At 39.2% G+C, this 21,487-nt stretch overlaps 1 protein-coding gene across 3 annotated transcripts in view; it reads right to left on the bottom strand.

Moving 5' to 3' along the window:
* The window catches only part of LOC139636752 (venom factor-like), a 27,960-nt gene extending 6,586 nt beyond the window's left edge, over nucleotides 1–21,374 (bottom strand). Inside the window, exons 1-30 of one of the 3 annotated variants that reach the window (XM_071505045.1) lie at nucleotides 21,254–21,374; nucleotides 21,153–21,170; nucleotides 21,011–21,046; nucleotides 20,447–20,485; nucleotides 19,527–19,716; nucleotides 16,642–16,807; nucleotides 16,372–16,442; nucleotides 16,202–16,293; nucleotides 15,608–15,690; nucleotides 15,370–15,457; nucleotides 14,958–15,060; nucleotides 13,527–13,641; nucleotides 12,224–12,339; nucleotides 11,961–12,104; nucleotides 10,690–10,905; nucleotides 10,397–10,597; nucleotides 10,027–10,179; nucleotides 9,429–9,558; nucleotides 8,817–8,885; nucleotides 7,724–8,032; nucleotides 6,060–6,369; nucleotides 4,915–5,000; nucleotides 4,284–4,423; nucleotides 3,133–3,342; nucleotides 2,791–2,851; nucleotides 2,214–2,297; nucleotides 1,922–2,125; nucleotides 1,317–1,392; nucleotides 750–912; nucleotides 120–233 (exon numbers count right to left, since the gene is read on the bottom strand). In XM_071505045.1, coding sequence (XP_071361146.1) covers nucleotides 120–233; nucleotides 750–912; nucleotides 1,317–1,392; nucleotides 1,922–2,125; nucleotides 2,214–2,297; nucleotides 2,791–2,851; nucleotides 3,133–3,342; nucleotides 4,284–4,423; nucleotides 4,915–5,000; nucleotides 6,060–6,369; nucleotides 7,724–8,032; nucleotides 8,817–8,885; nucleotides 9,429–9,558; nucleotides 10,027–10,179; nucleotides 10,397–10,597; nucleotides 10,690–10,905; nucleotides 11,961–12,104; nucleotides 12,224–12,339; nucleotides 13,527–13,641; nucleotides 14,958–15,060; nucleotides 15,370–15,457; nucleotides 15,608–15,690; nucleotides 16,202–16,293; nucleotides 16,372–16,442; nucleotides 16,642–16,807; nucleotides 19,527–19,716; nucleotides 20,447–20,485; nucleotides 21,011–21,046; nucleotides 21,153–21,170; nucleotides 21,254–21,333 — 3,867 coding nt within the window. In that variant the 5' untranslated portion in view covers nucleotides 21,334–21,374. Of the gene's footprint in view, nucleotides 1–119; nucleotides 234–749; nucleotides 913–1,316; nucleotides 1,393–1,921; nucleotides 2,126–2,213; nucleotides 2,298–2,790; nucleotides 2,852–3,132; nucleotides 3,343–4,283; nucleotides 4,424–4,914; nucleotides 5,001–6,059; nucleotides 6,370–7,723; nucleotides 8,033–8,816; nucleotides 8,886–9,428; nucleotides 9,559–10,026; nucleotides 10,180–10,396; nucleotides 10,598–10,689; nucleotides 10,906–11,960; nucleotides 12,105–12,223; nucleotides 12,340–13,526; nucleotides 13,642–14,957; nucleotides 15,061–15,369; nucleotides 15,458–15,607; nucleotides 15,691–16,201; nucleotides 16,294–16,371; nucleotides 16,443–16,641; nucleotides 16,808–18,306; nucleotides 18,341–19,526; nucleotides 19,717–20,446; nucleotides 20,486–21,010; nucleotides 21,047–21,152; nucleotides 21,171–21,253 lie in introns of those variants that run through there. The other 2 variants (XM_071505046.1, XM_071505048.1) reach the window with 2 other exon arrangements.
* Nucleotides 21,375–21,487: the final 113 nt, after the last annotated feature.

The raw sequence follows: 21,487 nt of genomic DNA, 5'->3' as shown, positions 1-21,487 counted from the left end.
TAGTTTGAATAAAGTTACTGATTATACAACCAACTGTAATAACAATAAGGTATAAAACAGATTAAATGTGACTGATTGACACATTCAGCTCTGCAGCTGTTTTTCTTTGTATAAATTACCTCCACATTCACATCTGGATGAGTGCAGCGGATCCCTGCCTGCTTGGCCTCAGCGAGCGCAATGAGGACGAAGGCCGTCAGGGTTGTTTCCGGGTCGTCGCCCCTCATACCACCCTAGAGACACACGAAGGAAAAAGAGGCTTTATTAAAATCTTGAAGACACCTTTGGATACACAGCACCTCGTCCATATTATTCCAATTTTATTCCAGTTTCTGCATATCAGTGTTGTTTTCCAAGAATGGACTCAAAACACAGGCCCTGTGGTTGCACCACACACTGGCCTCCTGTGTGATCTACTGCTGATGCTGGGGACAGAAAGAAGCCTTCACTCTTTGATTCGTTGTTTTTTTTAACCAGAGACCTATGGAAAACTTGTCCTTTAACAATGAGTATCTGGATACAATAAATGCAGAGTGAGAAATCAGTTTATACAGAACCGACATATGTTTATTTGAGATGGGAAGATATTGATATTATTTTGATATTCGTTCATTTAAAGAGGAGCAAGAGATTTGAGTTGAGAGGGAAGAAAAATGTGGAAAACTTTGGGTATCAGCAGAATGATATGCTATGTTTGTGTGTGTGTGTGTGTGTGTGTGTGTGTGTGTGTGTGTGTGTGTGTGTCTCACAGTCATGGTAGTGCTGTAAACTGGGTTTTCTTCTATGAATTTTCCTGGGATAGGCCGGTGTTTGTTCTTCACCAGGTAGAGCAGAGGGTCACACACTTGCTGCTGGTCGATGCCGACGACGGAGTGAGCCATGGAGAACACCTTCACCACGTATGCTGTGATCCTGACATTCAGAAAAACACGGACATGTTTGCGTTCTGACAACAGATATCACCTCTGAATGTGCCTTTCTTCAGGAAACCTTTTAAAAAATCTGCCACAATAGAAATGTTTTGGTGTACAAAGCTGAATTAAATTCTCACACTCCAATTTTAGACTGGCTCATTTTTTTATTTTAAATCAGGTATCTTAAAACCTCATGTCTGTCTGTTCTTACAGGTTTACTAAAGTTAAAACTAAATTAACACATACCAGCTGACAGAAAAACTGACCCATGAAAGTTTCCTTAGTCTTGGAAAGAAGAAAGACTCTGACGACAGGTTTTAAAAACTGAATCTTTTCTGACTATTTACAACAACGTGTAACTTAAAATGTAATTTTGTTTGTAGTGTTATTTTTTGACAGTACCATGTACTTGCACCTTCCCGCTTGTAGGGGGGGTAAGAGCCGTCGGGCTTTCTGTACTGCAGCTGATTCTCATAGCCTGAAAACACAGAACAGATGAGAAGGTGTGAGACATTTTAACTTATATTGATAACAAAGCTCAATCAATCATCAATACATCCATCATTTACCTAACTAAGTGGTCATCCAACTATGTGTCCGACTAGCCATTTACCCATCCATCCATCCATCCGTGTATCATTCATGTATTGAAAGCCATTTAGTCACTTGTTTATCCATCCATCCATTATCAACCCATCCATCCATCCATCATCCAACCAACAAGACATCTATCCATCCATCCATCCATCATCCATCCAACCAACCATCCATCCACTGATCCAACCAACTAGATGTTCATCCATCCAAGTATACAATTATCCATTACTCATCCATCCACCCATCCAACCAACTAGTCAGTCATCCATCCATCCATCCATCCAACTAGAGCAGTCTATCAAATTGATCTTTATTTGAATTCATTCAGATCATCAAATTTCTTCTTTTATTTTGTTGTACACATCTATCTGCCTTATGCATATGTTCTTGATATGTTCCTTCTCTCTCACCTCTCCTGATGTATCGGATAGCTTCAGCCTTGCGCTGCACCCCCACACTCTCCCAGTCGTTGGTTCGCTCCAGGTAGAGGGTGGCGATGAGCGGCAGAGTGATTCTGGCCAAGTTCTGCTCCACGCAGCCACCGGGCATCCGGATGAGAGACGCCAGAGAGTCCTCGCTGATGGAGTTATCAATGCTGTCTGCCAACACGTTGCCTGGAGAGGAGAGGTGGAATCAAGAGTCAGTCCAATCTCTGACGTTTGTTTTTGTTCCTCATCACCGTTTGCTCTGCTTGTGACTGACCTCTGACATTGACGAATGTCTCAGGAACAGAGTTTGGCACAACTGACTCCAGTTCGAACTTGCGAACACGAACTGTCTGTGTACCTGTAGAGGACGGACACAGAGCCACTAAGTAAAACTTCATGATAACCAAACCAAACCTGGAGAGGACCAATTTGTGAAAAAAATATCTGTATATCCAAACTTGTACAAACCTGACAGCAGATGAACCTGAGCTTTAAAAGACCTGAGTTCAGAAAAAATGGTGATCACTAATGTGCTGTCTCCAGTTCGTTTAAAAGCTGCTGTGTCTGTGAGCTTATTGAACTGTAAACCAATCTGGAAAAACTCTGATATAATAAATGTGACCCATACTGACAGGAGCTACCCTCATCTTCAGCATCCTTTGTCTGAGGTTCGACTGAACACTTGCTTCATCTGCACCACACAGCAAAAATCACATTTTTGGAAACACACCAACTCAACTCATACTCAGTAGAGTGGATAGGACTTCCACATGAAATCCAAAGAATGCAGCACATTAACATTCAGTTGACAGGAGACAATAGGAAATCATGCATCACTACAATCGTCTTACCTCCTTCAGCAGACGGATTCAACACCGTGCTCCATACTTCAGTCTTTTGCACTCCCTCCAGCTGTTTGAGTTCAGAAAAGAGTTTAAGTCTAATTTTTTCCGTTCATCTGTTTTTAACATTTAATTGCACTTATGTATATCTCCATAAGTTTTAAATATTGTCTATAAAGAAATTTTGGGAGCACAGAAGTACAACAAAAATAAAATAAATGTGACATCAAAGGAAGACAGTGCTTTTTAGATTGAGGACTGTCAACTTTGCAGCAAACTGATTTTAGATGAACAAAGAAAACTGTCCCTGATTGGACTGCGATAACATTCTCATCAATGACTCTCACTCACCACCACCCGCAGAAGTTTCTGAATGCGGTCTCCTCCCTTCTCGCCTCCGGCGAGTACCATCACCTCCAGAGGAAGTTTCCCCACCACCAGTGGTACGATGGTGTAAGGCACCACAATAGAAGAGCCGGCCGGCAGCGTCACTTCCTGTGTGTGTCTGTCTTTAAAGGCGATGCTGCACATGCCTTCTGTCTTCATCAGCACCACCCTCACCTGAGCCAAAATCAGTCACAACATAATCAACAATGTTTTTTGATTCTTATCATTTTATTGCATTAAAGGAGCTGTTTGTAAGTTTTGCTATTGCCAACGTTAGCATTAACAGCTGTTTACTTACCAGTCATGGTTAGAGTTTGAGCCATTCTGGCATTTACAAAACAAGAGGTTAAAATACGCCCTCTGAACAGCGCTACATCTTCAGGGCAGACTGGACGCTACAGTGACTCAGTCTGACCGGGCTGGAACTAGCTGGTTAGCATGCTAAATAAGTGACAGAAATAGAAGCAGAATGGTTGCTTTCCACTGCTGGAAACAGCTCTTGGCAATTAAAGTAATAAAAATTGATGCTGAACTTGCAACATTTCTTCTAGACTGATAAGTAAACAGCCGTTAAAGCTAATGTTGGCTATGCAATAGCAAAACTTACAAATGGCTTCTGGAAAATAAGATGTAATTGAGTGAATTATTTGATTAATAGAGTGGATTAGAAAAGATTAAAGCTGGTCTCTTACTGTTTGACCCTGCTCGAAGCATGGCTAACAGACATTTTTGGAAACTGTGACTTCATTAGTAACTCTTCCTCTAACCCCATCAACAGACTGACATTTTTTTTTTTTTTTGCTTATACTGATGTTTAAAGGACAAATCCTAATGTTCCCCTGGGGATGAACTGAAATACGTTTGGTGAACCTTTAACTCTTCAGTTAGCACCATCATTTGGTCAAAATTTCAACTTATCCAAATCTAATTCACGTTGGCCTCAGCTGCACTATGTGTTTAGAGCTAATTAGTAAATGTTAAAGCTAACAGGCTAAACTAAGTTGGTGATCATAGTAAACACAGTATCTCTTCTCTAGTGGAAAATTTAATCTGTATTTACTGAATGTCTCTGACTAAGGTGCATGTGCCATGTAGTTTTGAGGTGATTCTCTTACGTGCAATTCACTGGTGCCGTAGTTATGGATCACAGCTTTAATCTCAACCTGTTCGTTCCTCGCCACTGAATACGGCAGCCTCAGGTCCACAAAGAAACGCTTCCACGCTCTGATGTTGTACGGCTCAGCCACACAGAAACCTACAGACAAATAGAAAGCAAATCAGCCAGGGGCTTATTTGTACACGTGCAAAAGTGTTTCTAGTACTTCTATTAACCTTTGAATTTAGATTTGAACCTTCAGATTTTGGACATTATTGCAAAGTGAAAACAGTTTGGCTTTTTGAGTGTTTTTGAGCTTTAGGAATTAGGTTTTCTTTAAACTTTAAGTGATGTGATTATGAGGCTAGTGAGAGTTTGGTCATCTCCTATAGAGATTATAGGAAAGTAAACAATATTAAGTAATATAATGGCAAGTATATAATTGGTAATTGGAAAGGTAACATCTCAAACTCAAATGTATTTTTACTCTGGTTCCAGTTTTCATGAAGTTAGATGTACATGATGATAATGTGACAACATTTTGGTGACGCACTCATTGTCACGAGTTGGATTGTCTCAGGTTCCAAAAACTGAGAGCCACAGTGTGATTAGGCACTTTGATTCCCACCTCACCACCCTCCTCCTCCTACCCGTATTGGGCGATCCACTAATGGCCAGAATTCCCCACTCTGTGATGCTGTCAGGTAAGGTGTTGGCCATGTTCTTTGACGCAAACCTGTTGATCAAATCAACGTCTGTGTTATCACCAGCAAGGAGATCAAAGAGCAAAACCACAGCACCTGTTCAATAAATGCGACACAAAAGTCTGTGTAGCACAGCTGCCTAAAAATCAATTTACAATATGATATAAAACAAAAACACAAACAGCACCTACATTTTTAAAAAGATAACTCTAAACTTGATTTTATTCATTTTTTTAGAAACTGCGGCTTCATTTTCTATTGTTTCAGCACACAAATCGTGAAACATTAACTTGGTGGTAAACTATGACAGTGGCTGCGGTGCTTGGGTTCCACAATGTAAACAAGGACATGACACACATACAGGCATCTACACTAACGCAGAACATGAGTCTATATGTGTGCACACACACAAGTGTGTATGTACAGAACAGAGTAACACAAATCAGTTTTGTTGATGTGGGTTGATGTGCCTTATGTTATACAATAATAGAGACCATGACATGCATGTTATTCATGTTGTGAGACTTGTCTTTCTAGCTGCATTGTTCCTTTTTCAAAAATAGTAAATGGTACAATTTTTTTGAAAACAGCACACTGAATTATTAAGTTTAAGCCTTTAAGCAAACTTCCAGTTATTAATTGATTCAAACGGAATCGTAAAGAGGAAACTGTGAGTCGCTAAAAAACATGAGCTAACATTTTGAACTTGTTCACTATCTACTTGTCCCTGTGGAGATGAATCGTGGACTCTAACGGAGTTACATACTTTCAGACAACATAGCAGTCAAGTTAACATCAATGATCAAAGTCCTGATATCTTATTTTAGGATAATTCAATCTTTTTCTAATCCAAGATGAATTATTATGTCAAGCTGCATTTGTTTTTTGGGGGTTTTTTTGTAATTTTACTTGACTGTTTGCACCTTATTTTAGCTTTTTTAATGCTGATTCCCACCACATTTGCTCTTGGAACAACCTTATAAAATATAAATCAAATCTAAAGAGTGATGCTGTTCCACCAGAACAGGCTTTATTAAACCAATGAGACTCTTCTGCCTCTGATTAAGCCTTTCCTCTAATATTTCACTCACCCGTCTATGCCTGCCTCGCTGGGCAGTTTCACATCTGTCCACAGCCACGACTCATAGAATTTGGAACGCAGATACACGTCACTCTCATCCATGTACTCCCACTCTTCCACCTCCTCCTCCTCCTCCTCCTCCTCCACCACCTCCCTCACCGCTGATAACAACGGTTCTTCCACCGGCCTTTTGTTCGCCATTGAATACATTATGTGCCGTTCAGGTTCAGGTGGTCCAGGTGGTCCAGGCAGTCCAGGCAGTCCAGGCAGTCCAGGTAGTCCAGGTAGTCCAGGCATCATACTACGGCTATATGCCCTCCCTGTGAACACATTCATATATGATTAACAGGTCTTTGCCAAGGTTAACACCATAAAATTAAACTAACAAAATAACAAGAACTAGATGTGAAAATTAACCAAAATAATATATAACAAAAATTATAGAGAAAATGTATGAGGTTTTCATCTTTATCAGTTTATTTCATACATAAACCTGTAGTATAAAGCCCATAGTATTTTGGGTGGATATGATTTTTTTTTTAGCTGTGTCAGATGGAGCAGTATCTCCATCTATCTAATCTATCTATCTGATTGGCTCTCAGTGTATGGCCACTACATGCACACTTGAAAGCATTCACTGTACTAATGATGTCAGGTGTTTTACTGTTAGTGAACTGCAGTGATGAGCCACAGAGCTGCAGCTGCTGCCCGTCAGTCCAGCTCACTGATGAGTCCATGTTGAGTTGGTTCATTTAAATGAATCAAAGTTTTTGGGTTTTTGAGTTTTTTGATATTTTTTTTCTCAGATTGACTCGATCTGCGTCTCATCTCAGAAACACAATTACACACATTTTACACTTCAGGGTGCTTCTTGTGTCCAGTGTTTACATGTTTGAGCCCAGATTTACATTTTATGTTGTTGTTGTTGTTGTGTGCAGTCCAATGACTAACACATGCTTTACAGTTGTCTTTTGTGGATGGTTGTTCATCTGTCCTCAGTGAAAACATTTTTTAAGTGGTTTGATGTTTTGTTGAGTTTTTATTACAGAAATCTTTTTCTGACTTTTAGTATCTCACTGCTGACGAATAAAAAAAAACTAAAACCAATATAAACTAAACTAAGCATCTTCAAGAATTAAAAACTAAACTAGATACCTGCTCTAAAAATGAATCAAAACTAAACTCATCTTGAAAACAAAAAGTCAAAATGACGTAAAATTAAAAAATAAAGAAAAATACAAAACTATGGTAACCTTGTTTAATATGCATCTCTAATATCTAATATCAATGTGGATGCTGTTAAGATGTAAAGCACCTGCAGAATTAAAGGCGCCCTGTGGAGTGATGCTGAGAGGAGCGATGAAACAAAAGTTATGTTTACATTTAGTGTTTCTCACCGGAGAACATCTAACAGAATATCTAACAATTGTGATGAGTGCATCTCCTTCCTCATTAAACATTTGCAAATAGGTAAATAAATAAGTAAAAGCTGCAGCATTAATGATATTCCCATCATCCTCACCTGTACTTTGTAGTTGGTAGTGATTAGAAAATGTTACTATAGCTAACACACTAAACCAACATGGTGAATATTATACCATTAAATTTCAAAGTAACTTGTCAAAATGTTTTAAGATATATCTTTCACTGATAAGGTTCAGGTACAGTACTTACCTGCAGTACGACCACCAGGTCTCATCTCTCGCGCACTGACAGCCACCCAACCATTACGAATGAAGGGAAAAGTGGGGCGGGGTGGAGAGCTGGTGGTGGGGGCAGCTGTGGTCGTGGGTGGTGGTGTTGTCGGCATTGCAGTTTCAAACACCTGGTCCCTGTAAGTGGCGCAGCAGTAGCGGAAAGCCCGGATGCACTCCCAGCCCTCAGTGATGTAGAGGGAGCGGCGCGTACAGGAGTACGGCATGGGGATCTCCCGGAGGCCGTCCTTACAGCAGCGATGCTGCAGCTTCTCCTTGTAGTGACTCTCTGGAGGAAGTGATCAGTATCAGTAATGAAGGAATCAATAATTTATTAGTTCATTTAAATTAGGATAAAATCAAGTGATGTCACTTTCCAATTAAATAAAATTAAAAAATACGCTCCAAAAGGACGGGGAGATTGTGACCTTAATTTCTGTAACTTGGATGATGGAAACGTTGTCACCAAGAGTGTGGAGACTGTATCATGCAGTAAATCATGTACTAGAATTCAAATTAATTGATAATGATAATAAAACTAGAGTCACCGCCTTGTGGTTGTTTCTCTCCATTAACCAGCTTCTCACTAAATCAAAGACGACTGTACCCTACCTTCCTAGCACAAAACAGACACACAAAGTCAGTGACTGGTGAAAAAGAAACTAGAAGCTAAAGCAGTTGGTGGAAACCAAACTAACACTGATCAGATAGAACTTGCATTGATCAGTGGGGCCTAAAGCATGACTCCAAATGACTGCTACTGTTGCTGCCTGTCTGCTAGATGTGTAACTAGGCTACTGTTTGCTAAGATGTTAACCTTAATAATTAGGGTGCCAATTAACATGCTCTAAGCAGGCAGCAGCATTGGTGCTGAATCAACAGAAACAGGTCACAACAGCCTGTATAACCTCATTATGCAGCTAAACAAAGTGGATTGTAGCTTAAAACAGAAGGAAATAATTCACACGATTAACATGGCAAGTTATAGTAACACAACAGATTATCAGACACTGAAGCTAATGTCCAGACTGACACATTCATCCCACAGACTTTATGATGAAGGGGACACTCACGCAGCCGGGCTTTACGCTGCAAGAGTTCTGCAGAGCGCCTCCGTCTGGCACTGCCTGGACACTGCAGCACTGGAGAGGAGAGTAGAGGAGAGGAGAGGATCCTTGTAAATATATGTATTTTTATATGCAAATGTCAAGATACTGAATACAGGCACAGGATAATTACAATCACCTGCAAGTTATTATTATTATTATTTTTTTTTTTTTTTTTTTTTGTTATTTTGGTGCGTTTTTTGCATTTATTCTGATAGTTGCAGCGAGAGAGAGACAGGACAGTTACGAGAGAGAGGATGACAGGTTAGGAACAAACGTCTACTAGTTTGAGCTACTGTTTAATATGAGTTATTGTTTGCCACAGTGGCATTGGGTCCACCACTCCTCATTATTGGCTGTTTGTAATGTGAATCTGTTGTGAGTCTCACTGCAAGTCCCTGAGAATAAAAGTGTCAGCTCAGTGCAAGAAACGTCAGCCACCACCGAAGGACAAGTGATGATTTAGCACCAACTTAATACACAACACTGCAATGTACAGTATCACACATAAACTGATATATTTAGATGTATATGAGCCTTTAGTGGCTGAAATTCTCCTCAACACAAGGGGGTAGGTACCTTGTCTGGTTTGTGTTTTGAACCCAGCACTAGAGGCGAAGAGCAGTCCTGCATCTTTGAACACCGCTGTGGCGTCTCTACCTCCCCCACGGGTGCAGCCAATGTCTCCCTGCTCCACCATGTCCCACATCTAAGAAAAGGAGGACAAGGTTTTATTTATTTATTTATTTGATATTGAAATTTTATTTTGTTTTATAAGCATCTCATCAATTCAGACAAAAAACAAACAAACACATTAAACATCATCTCCTGAGTCCTAAACAGGCTTTTGTTTTAAGGTTTTCTTTCCAGAGGCTTTCTTGTCTCCTTCTCTGACATGAGATTTATTTTTTTTTTTATAGTTTTGTGCTTGAGTTTCAGTGCAGCACCTTATAAAAACTGGTGGTTATTGGCACAGAATAACAAACAACCTATTGACTTGTGAAACCATAGAATTTTCAATAACTCATGGTTATTGCAGGTATTTGCAACCTGTGTGAAAACTATGAAGAACTATAATGAATTAACTTGTTTGCTTCCAGGGTAAATTGAACCAGTTTCTACTGTCAACTATCTATATGTCATTGTGCAAGCAAAACATAAAGCACTGGACACACACCTTACTCTGTGTGAGTCTGTCCTTCTTGAGCAGGTAGATGGCATTGTCCACAGTTACCAGGCTGACCTTTGCACCCGGGTCACCTCTGACCTTAAATTGAAAGGTCTCCCCAGGTGTGTAGTCTTGGTGTTCACCCACTGGCCCGACTTTCAGCTACAAGACAGAGAGAATTCAAATGCATCAACACAATAATAAACACAAGACTGAAGAGACAAACACGGAAGGAAGAACAGAGCAATGAAACAATCTGACAATTCATAAATTTAAATAACATGTACAATGTTTCCATTAGCATTATCTAATATTATATGATTATGATTATGATTATTATTGCAAACTCTGCAAATAACCTCTGATGCTGAGCACTCACCCCTCCCACACAGGAATCTGCCACATCCACCCAGACGGAGTCGGACACCACCTCTTCACGCCCGACCCAGGGGATGCTGTAATAAGCCACAAAACGGAACGACGGCATCATCTCCGGGGTGATGGTCAGCCAAATGCTGGAGACCCAGTGACCAGTCACATCCAAACGCTTAGCAATGATGATCTGGCCCTTACTGAGAACCTGAGAGCATCCAGAGAGTTTTGGGGAAAAGTCAGGATTACATTTTTTATTCCTATGTGCACCGGAAATGTGACATGGTGTTCTTGTCTCACCAGGTAGGTGATGTGTTTGATAAAGTCTCTGTGTGTCTGGTCTGCAGCATTGATGTTCAGATTCACCGACAGTCGCTCTCCTACAGACACTCTGTTGGTCCCTAAGGAGATGTACAGGTAGTTTTGCATGCGGCGATTAAAGGTCACATACGGTTGAACGGTGATCTGTTGTTTAGCCTGCTGATCTGGTCTCAGACCAGCCTGTGTGGTCTCAGCCTGGGAAACAGACACAGGGAAAAAAATCGAATCAAAGTTTGTGACAGTTTTGTCTTTATAAACCCAAAGACAGACGTGCAGTTGTTCAAGAGTCACGTGTGCACTTAAAGACATGAAACCCATAAAGCAACAATACAAACATGAGGATTTTTTTTTTTTATGCCTTTGATCACAAAATAGCCAGTTTGTTCATTATGTATCTGAGGGGTCTAAGATGGGGGTGTCCAATTACCAGTGACAAATTGAGGTCTCAGCTCAGCTTTCAGGCTTTTAAAACCAACTTTGCATTTTTGTATTGAAACAGTTGTTTTACTGTTTTAAACCACAACAAACTCACAAATAGATGCTGTACAGAAAACATGGGCTGCAACATATGACTAATTTCATTATCAATTAATCTTCTAATTAGTTCCCGTCCAGTTTATGACATTTCTGAAAACAGTGGAAAAAGCCAATCACAGTATCTCCAAATAGCTTTTAGTTTTAGACAAACTGCAAATCTTCACAATTGAACTAATGGAAGCAGGAAATTTGGGCAATTTTGCTTGAAAAATGAAATAGCTTGAAAAACAATAAATCAAACACAATTGTTCCTGACTAACCTTCCGTCAATCAACTACTCAATTAATCTACTAATTCTTTCAGTTTTACAGCAAAGCACTGTTCAAACTCATATAGAAACATAATAGAATTTATGTATGCATTTATTTCAGGTGGTAAATCATCTTAGTCTTCTTTATATCTGGGGAGTTTTTTTAATGCAGCCTGCATAACAAAGAAAAATTCTGCAAAGGGATGAAACATGAAAAACTGGCTGTGATGAGGTTACAATAAAAACACTTCGTAATGATCTTAAAAGAAAGAAAAAACAACCTGTAATGCAAATAATGGTGAAATTTTACCAACAATAGAAAGTGCAGAGCATTTAAAGTAAAAGAGAAAGGATGAAAAACTATGAAACAACAACTTTAGTCCTTCTGTTTTTCAATCCACGCTTATCCAGCTGCAGGTTGGAAGAAGCTCAGTGAGTAAAAGCAGCATGCAGTCATACTAACAGTTATGGTTTGTGGGCGTTGCTGATTGGGCATGTTGATGACGGCTGTGGTGATGCCGGAGCTGACGACCACTGGTGTGTCCAGCAAATTCACCTTGACTGGAACGTTGCGGCCCGGGGAACCATCGTGGTGGCTCACCTGGATCTGGACAGGTGGGGGAGAGTTTCTTTCTCACTACAGTCTTTTTTTACTCAATGATAGAGTTGAAGAGCACAAAAACACAGCACCAAAGGATCCAGCTGAATTCAGGCCACTGTTCTTACCACTAAGTCAAAAGGCATGCCTGGCTTGAAGTACTTTGGTGTGTCTTTGAAGGACAGGACATAAGGAGACTCCACAATTTTAATCCCGCTCTTTTCGGCTTCAACTAGGTCACTGCCTGTGGAGGAAAAAAAAACGAGGTCAAAGAAAAGTAATAATAACCAATAACCTAAATAATTTCATGAACCCAAACTCAAAGGTTTTTATACTCTATAATATATATTCCTGATTTTTCACAGTTCCATTTTGTAATCCTGTTGGGTAAAAATAAAGATTTTAATGCAGTGTGTCATTGTTTGTGACTGTGTATGCAAATTTGGAGAGTTTCATGTCCACCTAAGTTTGGGAATTCCTTGAGCTGTCAGATAATCCTCATCATCATCATCAACCTTTATTTATTCTCTCTGGGATACACTGATGTTCAGTGATGCATGAGATGATGTAAGCAGAAACAAGACCAAACAATCAGAAATACCAAAATCAATTCCTGATAAAAAAAAAAAAAACTTTAAGATTTAAAGATTTAAAAGCATATTTTTTTTCTCTCCTGTGGTTTGTGCTTCTCCTCTCTGCCCTCCTGCAAGAGCTGCACGGCTCTTTGTGGGAACTGTTGTGTTTCTCTGTATAATAATGAAAAGTCTTGACCTTATACTGTAAAGTGCCTTGAGATAATGAGTATTATGATTTGGCTCTATACAAATAAAAGCAGCTTCTATTTCTATACAGGAAGCCAAGTTTCATCCGCAGCTTTTTTACCACGATGAATGGGACTTTTGCTTTCGAGCTTCTAAAATAACTCCTCTGTTTCAAACTCGGTGCAATTTTGTGTTTTTTTCCCCCCTACACTCACCTACACCTGTTCTACATTTCCCTGAGTTGTGACACAGGGGAAAGCTTCTAATGACTTGAGCTTATCCAGGGGGTTAAAGGGCATGTTGCTACACCTCTGATGGCCTGATTACAACATTTTAGAGAGTTTCATCTTCTTAGGCTGTGCAAACAAACCAAACTGAACAAACACTACACAGCACACATCACAGTGTTGTTTGAGTCTCTGAGATCTATAGTTTCCTGTGTCCCACCAACATAAAGATAATCTTACTCTTGTAAATCCGTGTCACCCATGTCTGAGCTACATTTGTACCAATTCTCAGAAAACAAGCTATTTGTTTTTGTCATTGATTTTATCGATGGGAAATAAATGGTCAAAGGGTCAAGCTTGCGATAAAGAAATGTTTATTACAGTGTCTATATGCACAGTCACATGCACTATGCTTATCTGTGTTGTTTTTCTCGTGTGTTTACCTGACTTGGTGAGCACAGAGGCTTTGACATACACAGAGTTTCCAACCAAAGACCTAATGTCGGGGTAAGCTCTCCTCAGCTCCTCAATGCTCAGCCCGACAACTCCTCCATCCAGCTACAGGGAAAGAAGAACACACGGAGTACATTTTACAAAACATTTGACAGAAATAAAGGCCATTTTACCACTGTTACAAATGAGTTGAAACCGCTATTTGTAAGTTTTCTCTGACGGTGGTGATTGTCGCTTGACCAAAGCTTCGGCCATCATTGCATTGTTAAGACGAGGTAATAATACACCCTTGAAGCAGCGCTACGTCTTCAGGGCAGACTGGAGGCTACAGTGAGTGGCTATCAGAAAGTGACGAGACGTGCTGATACAGGCCGGTGCTAACTGGTTAGCATGCTAACTTCAGTAGCAGAAAAGACATGATAGAGACAAGAGTTAACATTAGCATCCGCAGACAGCTCTTTGTGAATGAATGAATGAGGTTTGCTGCTGAACTCACAACGTTTCTTCTAGACTGGAAAGTAAACAGCTGTTAATGCTAACGTTAGCTATTTAGCGAGAGCAAAACTTACAAATAGTTTAAAAAAACTATAAATCAATGTTTATGATTCTGACAAAAAACTCTTAACCCACAGTCCACTTAAAAGCTTCTTCTTCTGATCTTTTAGCCTCTTTTAGCTCATTGTTTTGGCTCTTCAACTGCACATTGAGTCTCATGGCTCTCACCAACTCCCCACATAAAAAACAACAGGGACCAAGTTTACGCAACCTGTTCAGCACCAAACGGAAATCATAAGAAGTTAGTGTGACTAGCTAATGAAAAAGTCAAACGTTTAGCAAATAAAGGGCCAGATTACTTTCCCAAGAGGTGGTGCAGACTAAACAAGAACCAAATGGAGCAGGTATAGACTTTAGAAACAATACTCAAACAGGATGCTCATGTTTCCTGGATCTGTAAAAAGCCAACTGTTTGGAAGCCTTTGTTTGAAACGGTTTGTTGTGAAGCACTTGTGCCCCCTACTGGTCAAAATCCATTAATGCAATATTCAACACTTGATAAAACCCTGAAAAGCTTTGGTAAACTAAAGCTTATTATTCAGTAGCATGCAAAAGCAATAGCAGAATAACTGGGTTATTAACATTTGCATCAATGATTCTGCTCAATGGCCAAACTAAAGAGCGCCATCTATGGAAACTCAAACGTACAAGAGGAAATCTTGAAACTGCAGAACACCTCAGTAACATTCGCTTGGTACCAAACATGGAGAGAAGCCTAATACAAAAGAATGCCGACCAATGAGAATCCTAAAGACAACCAAAACATTTGAAGAGCAGCAAAAAAAAAAAATTGTCATAGCTCACAAATCTGGCGTCCAGAATCAGTGAGAACAGATGGTGAACTCTGGGACGGAGCAGCGACTTACATTTGACAGCTGCTTCACTGACGGCAATCTCCTCATCTCGTTGTTCATCTTCACTCCAAACACAACGTATGCCGTCCCCTCGACTGGCTTACCATACAGGTACCTGAAACACAGTTACAACAATGCTTAGTCAGCAGTCGGTTAGTGCTGGGAGAAGGTTTAGATTAAACTAAGCACAGGATGTTTAGTATTTAGCGTTGGTAGTAAATCTAGACTCTGGGGGCCAGAAGCCAAAAAAAATCCATCAAAGATCTGCAAAATGTGCCAAGATGAGGGACAATAAGGGCCCTTATCATTTGTCTACAGTTGAAGTTTAATCAGCAGCATGTGGGTTAAGAGTGATAGTTGTAAAATATGTGCAGTAACATAAGAAGTAAGTGTGTATGAGTGTGTGGGAATGTTTAAGACCGACCTGGCAGAGATCTCCACCTCCAGTTCACGGTCTTCCAGGTTGAGGAAAGTCTTCCTGGGAGTCAAGGTAACACTGAAGGCAGGAAGGACTGAAACGCAACACGCCATGAAAATAAAGCATAACTGTACTGTGACATTGACAGTCGAGCAAATGTATTGGCAGCTTAGATAAAGTCATTTCAAGCGTGACAACAAAACTGCTACTGATGCTATTAGCAAAACAAATGAATTTGACCCACCGTACTTCTTCACCTCAAACTGGGAGGTGAATGTGTTCTGCTGCCAGTGGTCAAACTTAACAGTTATCTTCCATGTTCCTTCACTGCCAGACATTCAGTCATGTTAGAGAAAGTGAATAAAACAAAGGAAACAGAGACTTTTTAATCTTGTAAGTGCTTATGTGTAATTTTGAAATTTCCCTGCCTACCATTGAACATGCTAAGAGGAGTAGTGCCATACTATTACTGCTACTAGACCATTTAAATCCAATGTAAAAGCCCTCTGCACACTGCCAATTGTTTTAAAGTTAAAAGTCAGTTTGGGGTTAAGACATGTTATACAGTTAAATAACATATTACACAACTTAAACTGGGGCAGATAGAGGCCTAAAATAAACACATGTGACCTGAGAGTTACTGATTTCAGTTTCTAGGTAACTTTTGGATAAGTCTGGGTGGAAATACAGACACACAGTTTCCTCCACACTCCATGGTGAGTCAAAAATCTGCAATATCTTGAAGACTGATGTTATACTGTGTGTATAAAAAGCAAGGTAATGGTTGAAAAGAAGGTGAATGCACAGCTAACTGATGAATCCAACAAGATGATCTTACTTGACAAGTTCAGAGAGAGGAAATGTATCTGAAAAGACACCATCAACAGCTCTGACCCTGGCCAGCTGTTTAACCACCACATCATCTGGATTCTGAAACACACACGTGCACTAATGAGCTAAAAAAAACACCCATAAATAAAGGATGATAAAAATTATTTATTTGTTTACCTGGATATCTATTGTGATGGAGCTCTCAAAAGCCTTAAAGGAAGGAGAGGACACAAAGGCTCTGAAGCGAACTGGAGATGGAAGGAAGAGACAAAAAACAAATTAAAGTTTTTATTTCTTGTAAACCAATCAAATAGGCTTGTATCCACAAGTTCAATCATCATTATTAGTAATATTACTTAAACTAGCGCTGCTTCTGTGACCACTACATTAGAAAGACATGTCACACTTTTTCCACGTTGAAGTTTAAGCAGCATCCTCAGTTCTCACCTGTGTCTCCAGGGTTATAAATGGGTTTGTCCGTCTGGATGAAGATGTATCCAGAGTGAAAGGACACCATCAGTATCCTCTCCTCAACGTGGAAGCCCTCGAAGTTCACTGTCAGACTCACAAACTTGTTCTTTTTCTCCTCGCGATTCAAACGATCTGAGGAAAGCTGCGATAAAGTGACATCGAGATACAGGATCATGTTACGCAGGCTCATGCAAGCATCATAATTAGGATTGGGGGTGTCACAATATACTGGCATTGATGATAATTGATATCATGTCAGTAATACACCTATGATGATATCATGAGGGCAGCTGTTAGGCTTATCAGCTCATCTTGTTGCCTTTTCACTGTCCATTAACCCTTTTAAAACCACGGCGATCACCAGTGACACCGCGGCGCATGTGTATTTCAAATAACCATAGCTAGTTTGAATTCGATTTTTGCAATCTCAGAAATGTTCAATCTGCACTTTTCAAGAATTTATAAGAAGAAAGTTCAATTCCGTTTTTGTCCTTTTCTTCTCATAACACACAGTTTTAGGTATTGAATCACATAAGAATGGTAAATACTTGACAGATTTTGAAAGTTCTACTTCTCCTGGAAAAAGGGTGTAAATTATTTACACATAGGGCATTTTTTGACACAATTATTTACAAAAATCGACAAAAAAGACCAGGCGTTTTAATAAATATATCTATTATTATGGTGCTAAAAGGGTCAAGTCTAAGTCCACCATCCTACACCTGTATTTGTGTCTAATTCATTTATCAAAAATAGGCAAAAAACACAAATTTAAAGAAAAAAAGACTGATAGCATTATTATTATCATTATTTCAAATTTTCTTTTTATTTTCTAGAGGTAATTTACCAGGACTTTTCCAGGACATTTTCAGTGCTCTAGATCTAGTTGGCTACACTTACCTATGAAATCATCTCTTAATTAATTAATAATGAAACTATAACAAATTCATGGCAAGATCATAAATGTAAATAAAATGTACGATTATTATCATCATCACTTTTTTGCTGCTTTAACACCAATAACACAAACAGTAGCCTACTGACAAATCTAGACTGAATTTGACATCTTAATAAAGTTGAATTAGCTCAGATTATTCATTATCACAGATTAGCCTCTTTACTAGTTATAGGAAGAGAAGTCTTAAAACGAAGTTAATCACACACACTAAACAATTCATGTCATGTTATGATTTGTTTTACCTGAAAAAGGCAGAACTGGGTTTGAAGTGAAGCTAACAAAGATGCTAGCAAAGTCAAAGCAGCCGTTAGCCGGTGTTTAGCCGGTATTTAGCCGGTGTTTGACTCTCATACAGTTGGATTCTCTTTCATTGTATTGACCCCGGCTTCACATTTATTATTACCCAACTCTGAGCAATGAACCAACGCACATTTGAAACCTTTGGTCCGCCAGAGTTGAATCAAAAACCTTAAACCTTTCGTCATGGGGAAAACAAGCTAGCAGGTGGACCAAACATGCTAACCGATTTTTCCAGCAGTTTAAAAAAATACGTTCATCCGTAAATCTAACAAAACCACGATAAGACCACAGTTAGCAGCCAACAGTGACTTCCATACATTTAACAGATAATTTAATTTAACATTTTTCACAGTTTCGGCCGCTTAAATTGCGAATCATCCAACCTTCAACTTGTGCTGTGACTTCGTGGTGCGTTCACTGCCAAACAGAATGTCGGCTCGCACTCGTCAATATGACCCTGAACATAACTTTGGCCGAGAGCAGGACAGTGTTGAAATACTTTTCCAGGACATCGCAATATTTTCCAGGACTTTTTACTTTCCCCATGACTGGAAAACCGGTCAACCTATTCCCAGGTTTTCCAGGAAACGTGACAGTCCTGGTTTACCTGTTCTAATTAACACTTTTTTTTTAATCAGTTTTTTTTTGTTTGTTTGTTTTGTTTTGTTTTGTTTTTTTACCTCATGTGACATCTATCATGCATTTAATTAACAGGATTACTGCTTCCTGCAGTTACCTGTCATCAAGAACCCTGCTCTATAAGAGCCTGAGGTTTTGTCATTAACATGAAAAACAAAAATAAATAAATAAATAAATAAACATGAAAATGAATATGTTGTACAAAAGTGGATCCCAAATTTAATACAGGATTTGACATTGATTTAGAAGGCTGAATTCAGATTTAGCCAAGGTAAACCTGATGGCATCCCTAATTAAAAGATCCTCCTAAATTCATTCTAAATTCAAACCCTATGTTTTTATATTATTGGTTACATATTTGAACTACATTACTTTAACAAAAATATAAGATATTTTCTAATCAGAATTGATTTAAAAAAGCCGAATGAGACTGCATTTTTCAGTGGGTTAGGTGGATGAATGCTGCAGTCTGGTCCTGCATTTGATGCTGCATTTTAAAGCTAAAAACTCAAAATCTGTCAGCACCACAGAGCCAACAAACACATCTGAGGGTAATCATGTGAGAAAGCAGTGAAAACTGTGGAAACATCAGCTGTCTGCTGGAAGTAGGGCGACCTAAATTCAGAGGTATAAGCACCTCACCACACATAAAGGACCAAACTAAAACTAAGGACTGAAGCAGATGGAACATTTTATCTAATAGTTTTGTTTTTCAGCATAGCTCTGAGGTAGAAAGTTGTGATATTACAAAAGCATAGATGCACTTTAAATCCACCTCCACAGAAAAATTTACATCATACCCTCTAACAAAAAATGTTTCCTTTCATAAATGTTTGTTTTTTTTACACTATTAAGTCAATTATGTTATAAATAGGTCAAACTATTTTTCAAACAGGGGTAGTAGCTTCAGTTGTGTCTCGTTGAACTAGACCTTGAACCTTCAGCTACGACCCCGGTGAGTCACCTGTATGGACTTGAGAGTGTGGAAGCCATTTTCCGGATTGAGTGTGACGGAGTCCTGGAGAAGCGTGGTGGCCTTATTGAAGTCCTGGATGGTGATGGAGACAGGGACGGGGTTGGACATACCGTCAACCTCCAGGTAAAGGTTCACGTCTGTGTCGGTCCTCAGCAGGTCTGGAGCCAGCACGGTGAACCTGCAGGACGACGTGCAGTTACTACTAAATCTGCTTTCACCATGACCATTGGTACTATGGTAGTACTACATTTAGTATCACTACCGGAGCATATGTAAGTAGTACTAGTATCAATATTGCTCCTGCTGCTAAGAATACTAATAATCATCCTAATAATCTCCTAGAAAACATCTGATCTATTAATGTAATTTCTCATTATAGCACTTTATTTTAGCACAATCCTTTAGAACAAAGATAGAGACAGTGCTCGTTCATTCATATTAATTCTTTACATAGCCTGGAGAGTCATTTAGTCAGAGTACAGCAGGTCATACAGATGGACAATAAACTCCCCAATAATAAAATATTAAATGTAAAATAAAAAATGTATATCAGGACATAAAATTCACATCAAATCTGTGTTAACATAATCAATTAATTTGTGCATTTTATTTTTGAATTCTTATTTTTGGTGTCAGGTCAGACTTTTGTAGGGAGGACTTATCATTATCTCGTTAAATACTGTTGCTCTACTGAACTATTACCACTAAAAATCAAACAGCAATACTTACATGTGTTTGTGTTTCTAAAGATAACATGAACATTGCAACACTTGTGGAAGGCAAATAAAGAAAGATAACTGATGGATGTAAAGCTAGAATAAAGCTTAACTCATCGTTCATTATAGTACAGTTTGGTTTGACTGTTGTATTAATAGTTGTAATTAAAGGCATTTAATTGGCAACTGTACCTTGGTGCAGGACTAACTGTCGGCTTTGAATTTCTTACACTGCAAAAAAACAGTTCAAATGTCAGTGATGACACATTGCTGCAAACTAAAGCAGACATAAAATCAACAACAACATGTAGTGTTATAATATAATTAATTTGTATGGTAATATATGTTAATTAAAACAAGGAGAGGGGAAAAGAAAGCGATAGTCCTGTGGGGTTAAAGATAAAATACCCATTCTGCCAAACACTGTGTATCCAATCATTAATCCCACATCAATAATTAAATCAATACTCTGGATTTGACTGAAGAAACTGTTCGTTATGGGTTTTTAAAAGCTGTTCCACGAGGACAAGAATATTTTCAGTCGGTAAACACTAGACATTTGAAAATCTAAGGCACTGAAAAAGGGAAATTATGAAATGTTGATCACAGCACAAAAAGCAGCCACCATGAAAATCTTCAGAATCAGCATCATCTCACAAAGTGCTTGTGTTTGTCATGTTTGTTCAAGCAATAATTTACATATAACACGTTTGATCTGAAAAGTCTTTACATCAGGTTCCAGCTTTGACCACTTACTGATCGAGATTCCAGTACTCCTCAATACCTATAAATCTGGGGTCAGATTCAGAAAAAATAAACTTTCAGAGACTGAAGGGTGCATCTGTGTATTTGAGCTCTCTGGACACGCACACACAGACACACACACACACACACATACCTGTCACGCCAGGGTTGTCTGTAAAGAACACAGCTTCATTAGTAAACAAAACTTCAAAGATATAAACAGTGGGCAGAACCTGGAGAAGTGAGGCAGGTTACCTTCTAATGCTGTCAAACTGTCCGTTGGTTTTGCAGAGAAGCAGGAGAAACAAAATGTTGTGTAACGTCCACTGACCCATGTTGACTGACTGGGAGTCTCAGTGGACTGTGGCCACCAGAGAGACAGTCAGCTACAAAAGCAGGACCCCCCCCACCACCTCATGTGACACTGTACTGTCAACACAAACAGGAGGAGGGGGGATGTTTCTGATGCATAACAATGAACAAACACAG

This window comes from Trachinotus anak, unplaced genomic scaffold (assembly GCF_046630095.1).
Source record: "Trachinotus anak isolate AG129_WGS33_773 ecotype Australia unplaced genomic scaffold, CSIRO_AGI_Tana_v1 ptg000019l, whole genome shotgun sequence".
Taxonomy (NCBI): domain Eukaryota; kingdom Metazoa; phylum Chordata; class Actinopteri; order Carangiformes; family Carangidae; genus Trachinotus; species Trachinotus anak.
This window is presented reverse-complemented; position numbering and strand designations above follow the sequence as displayed.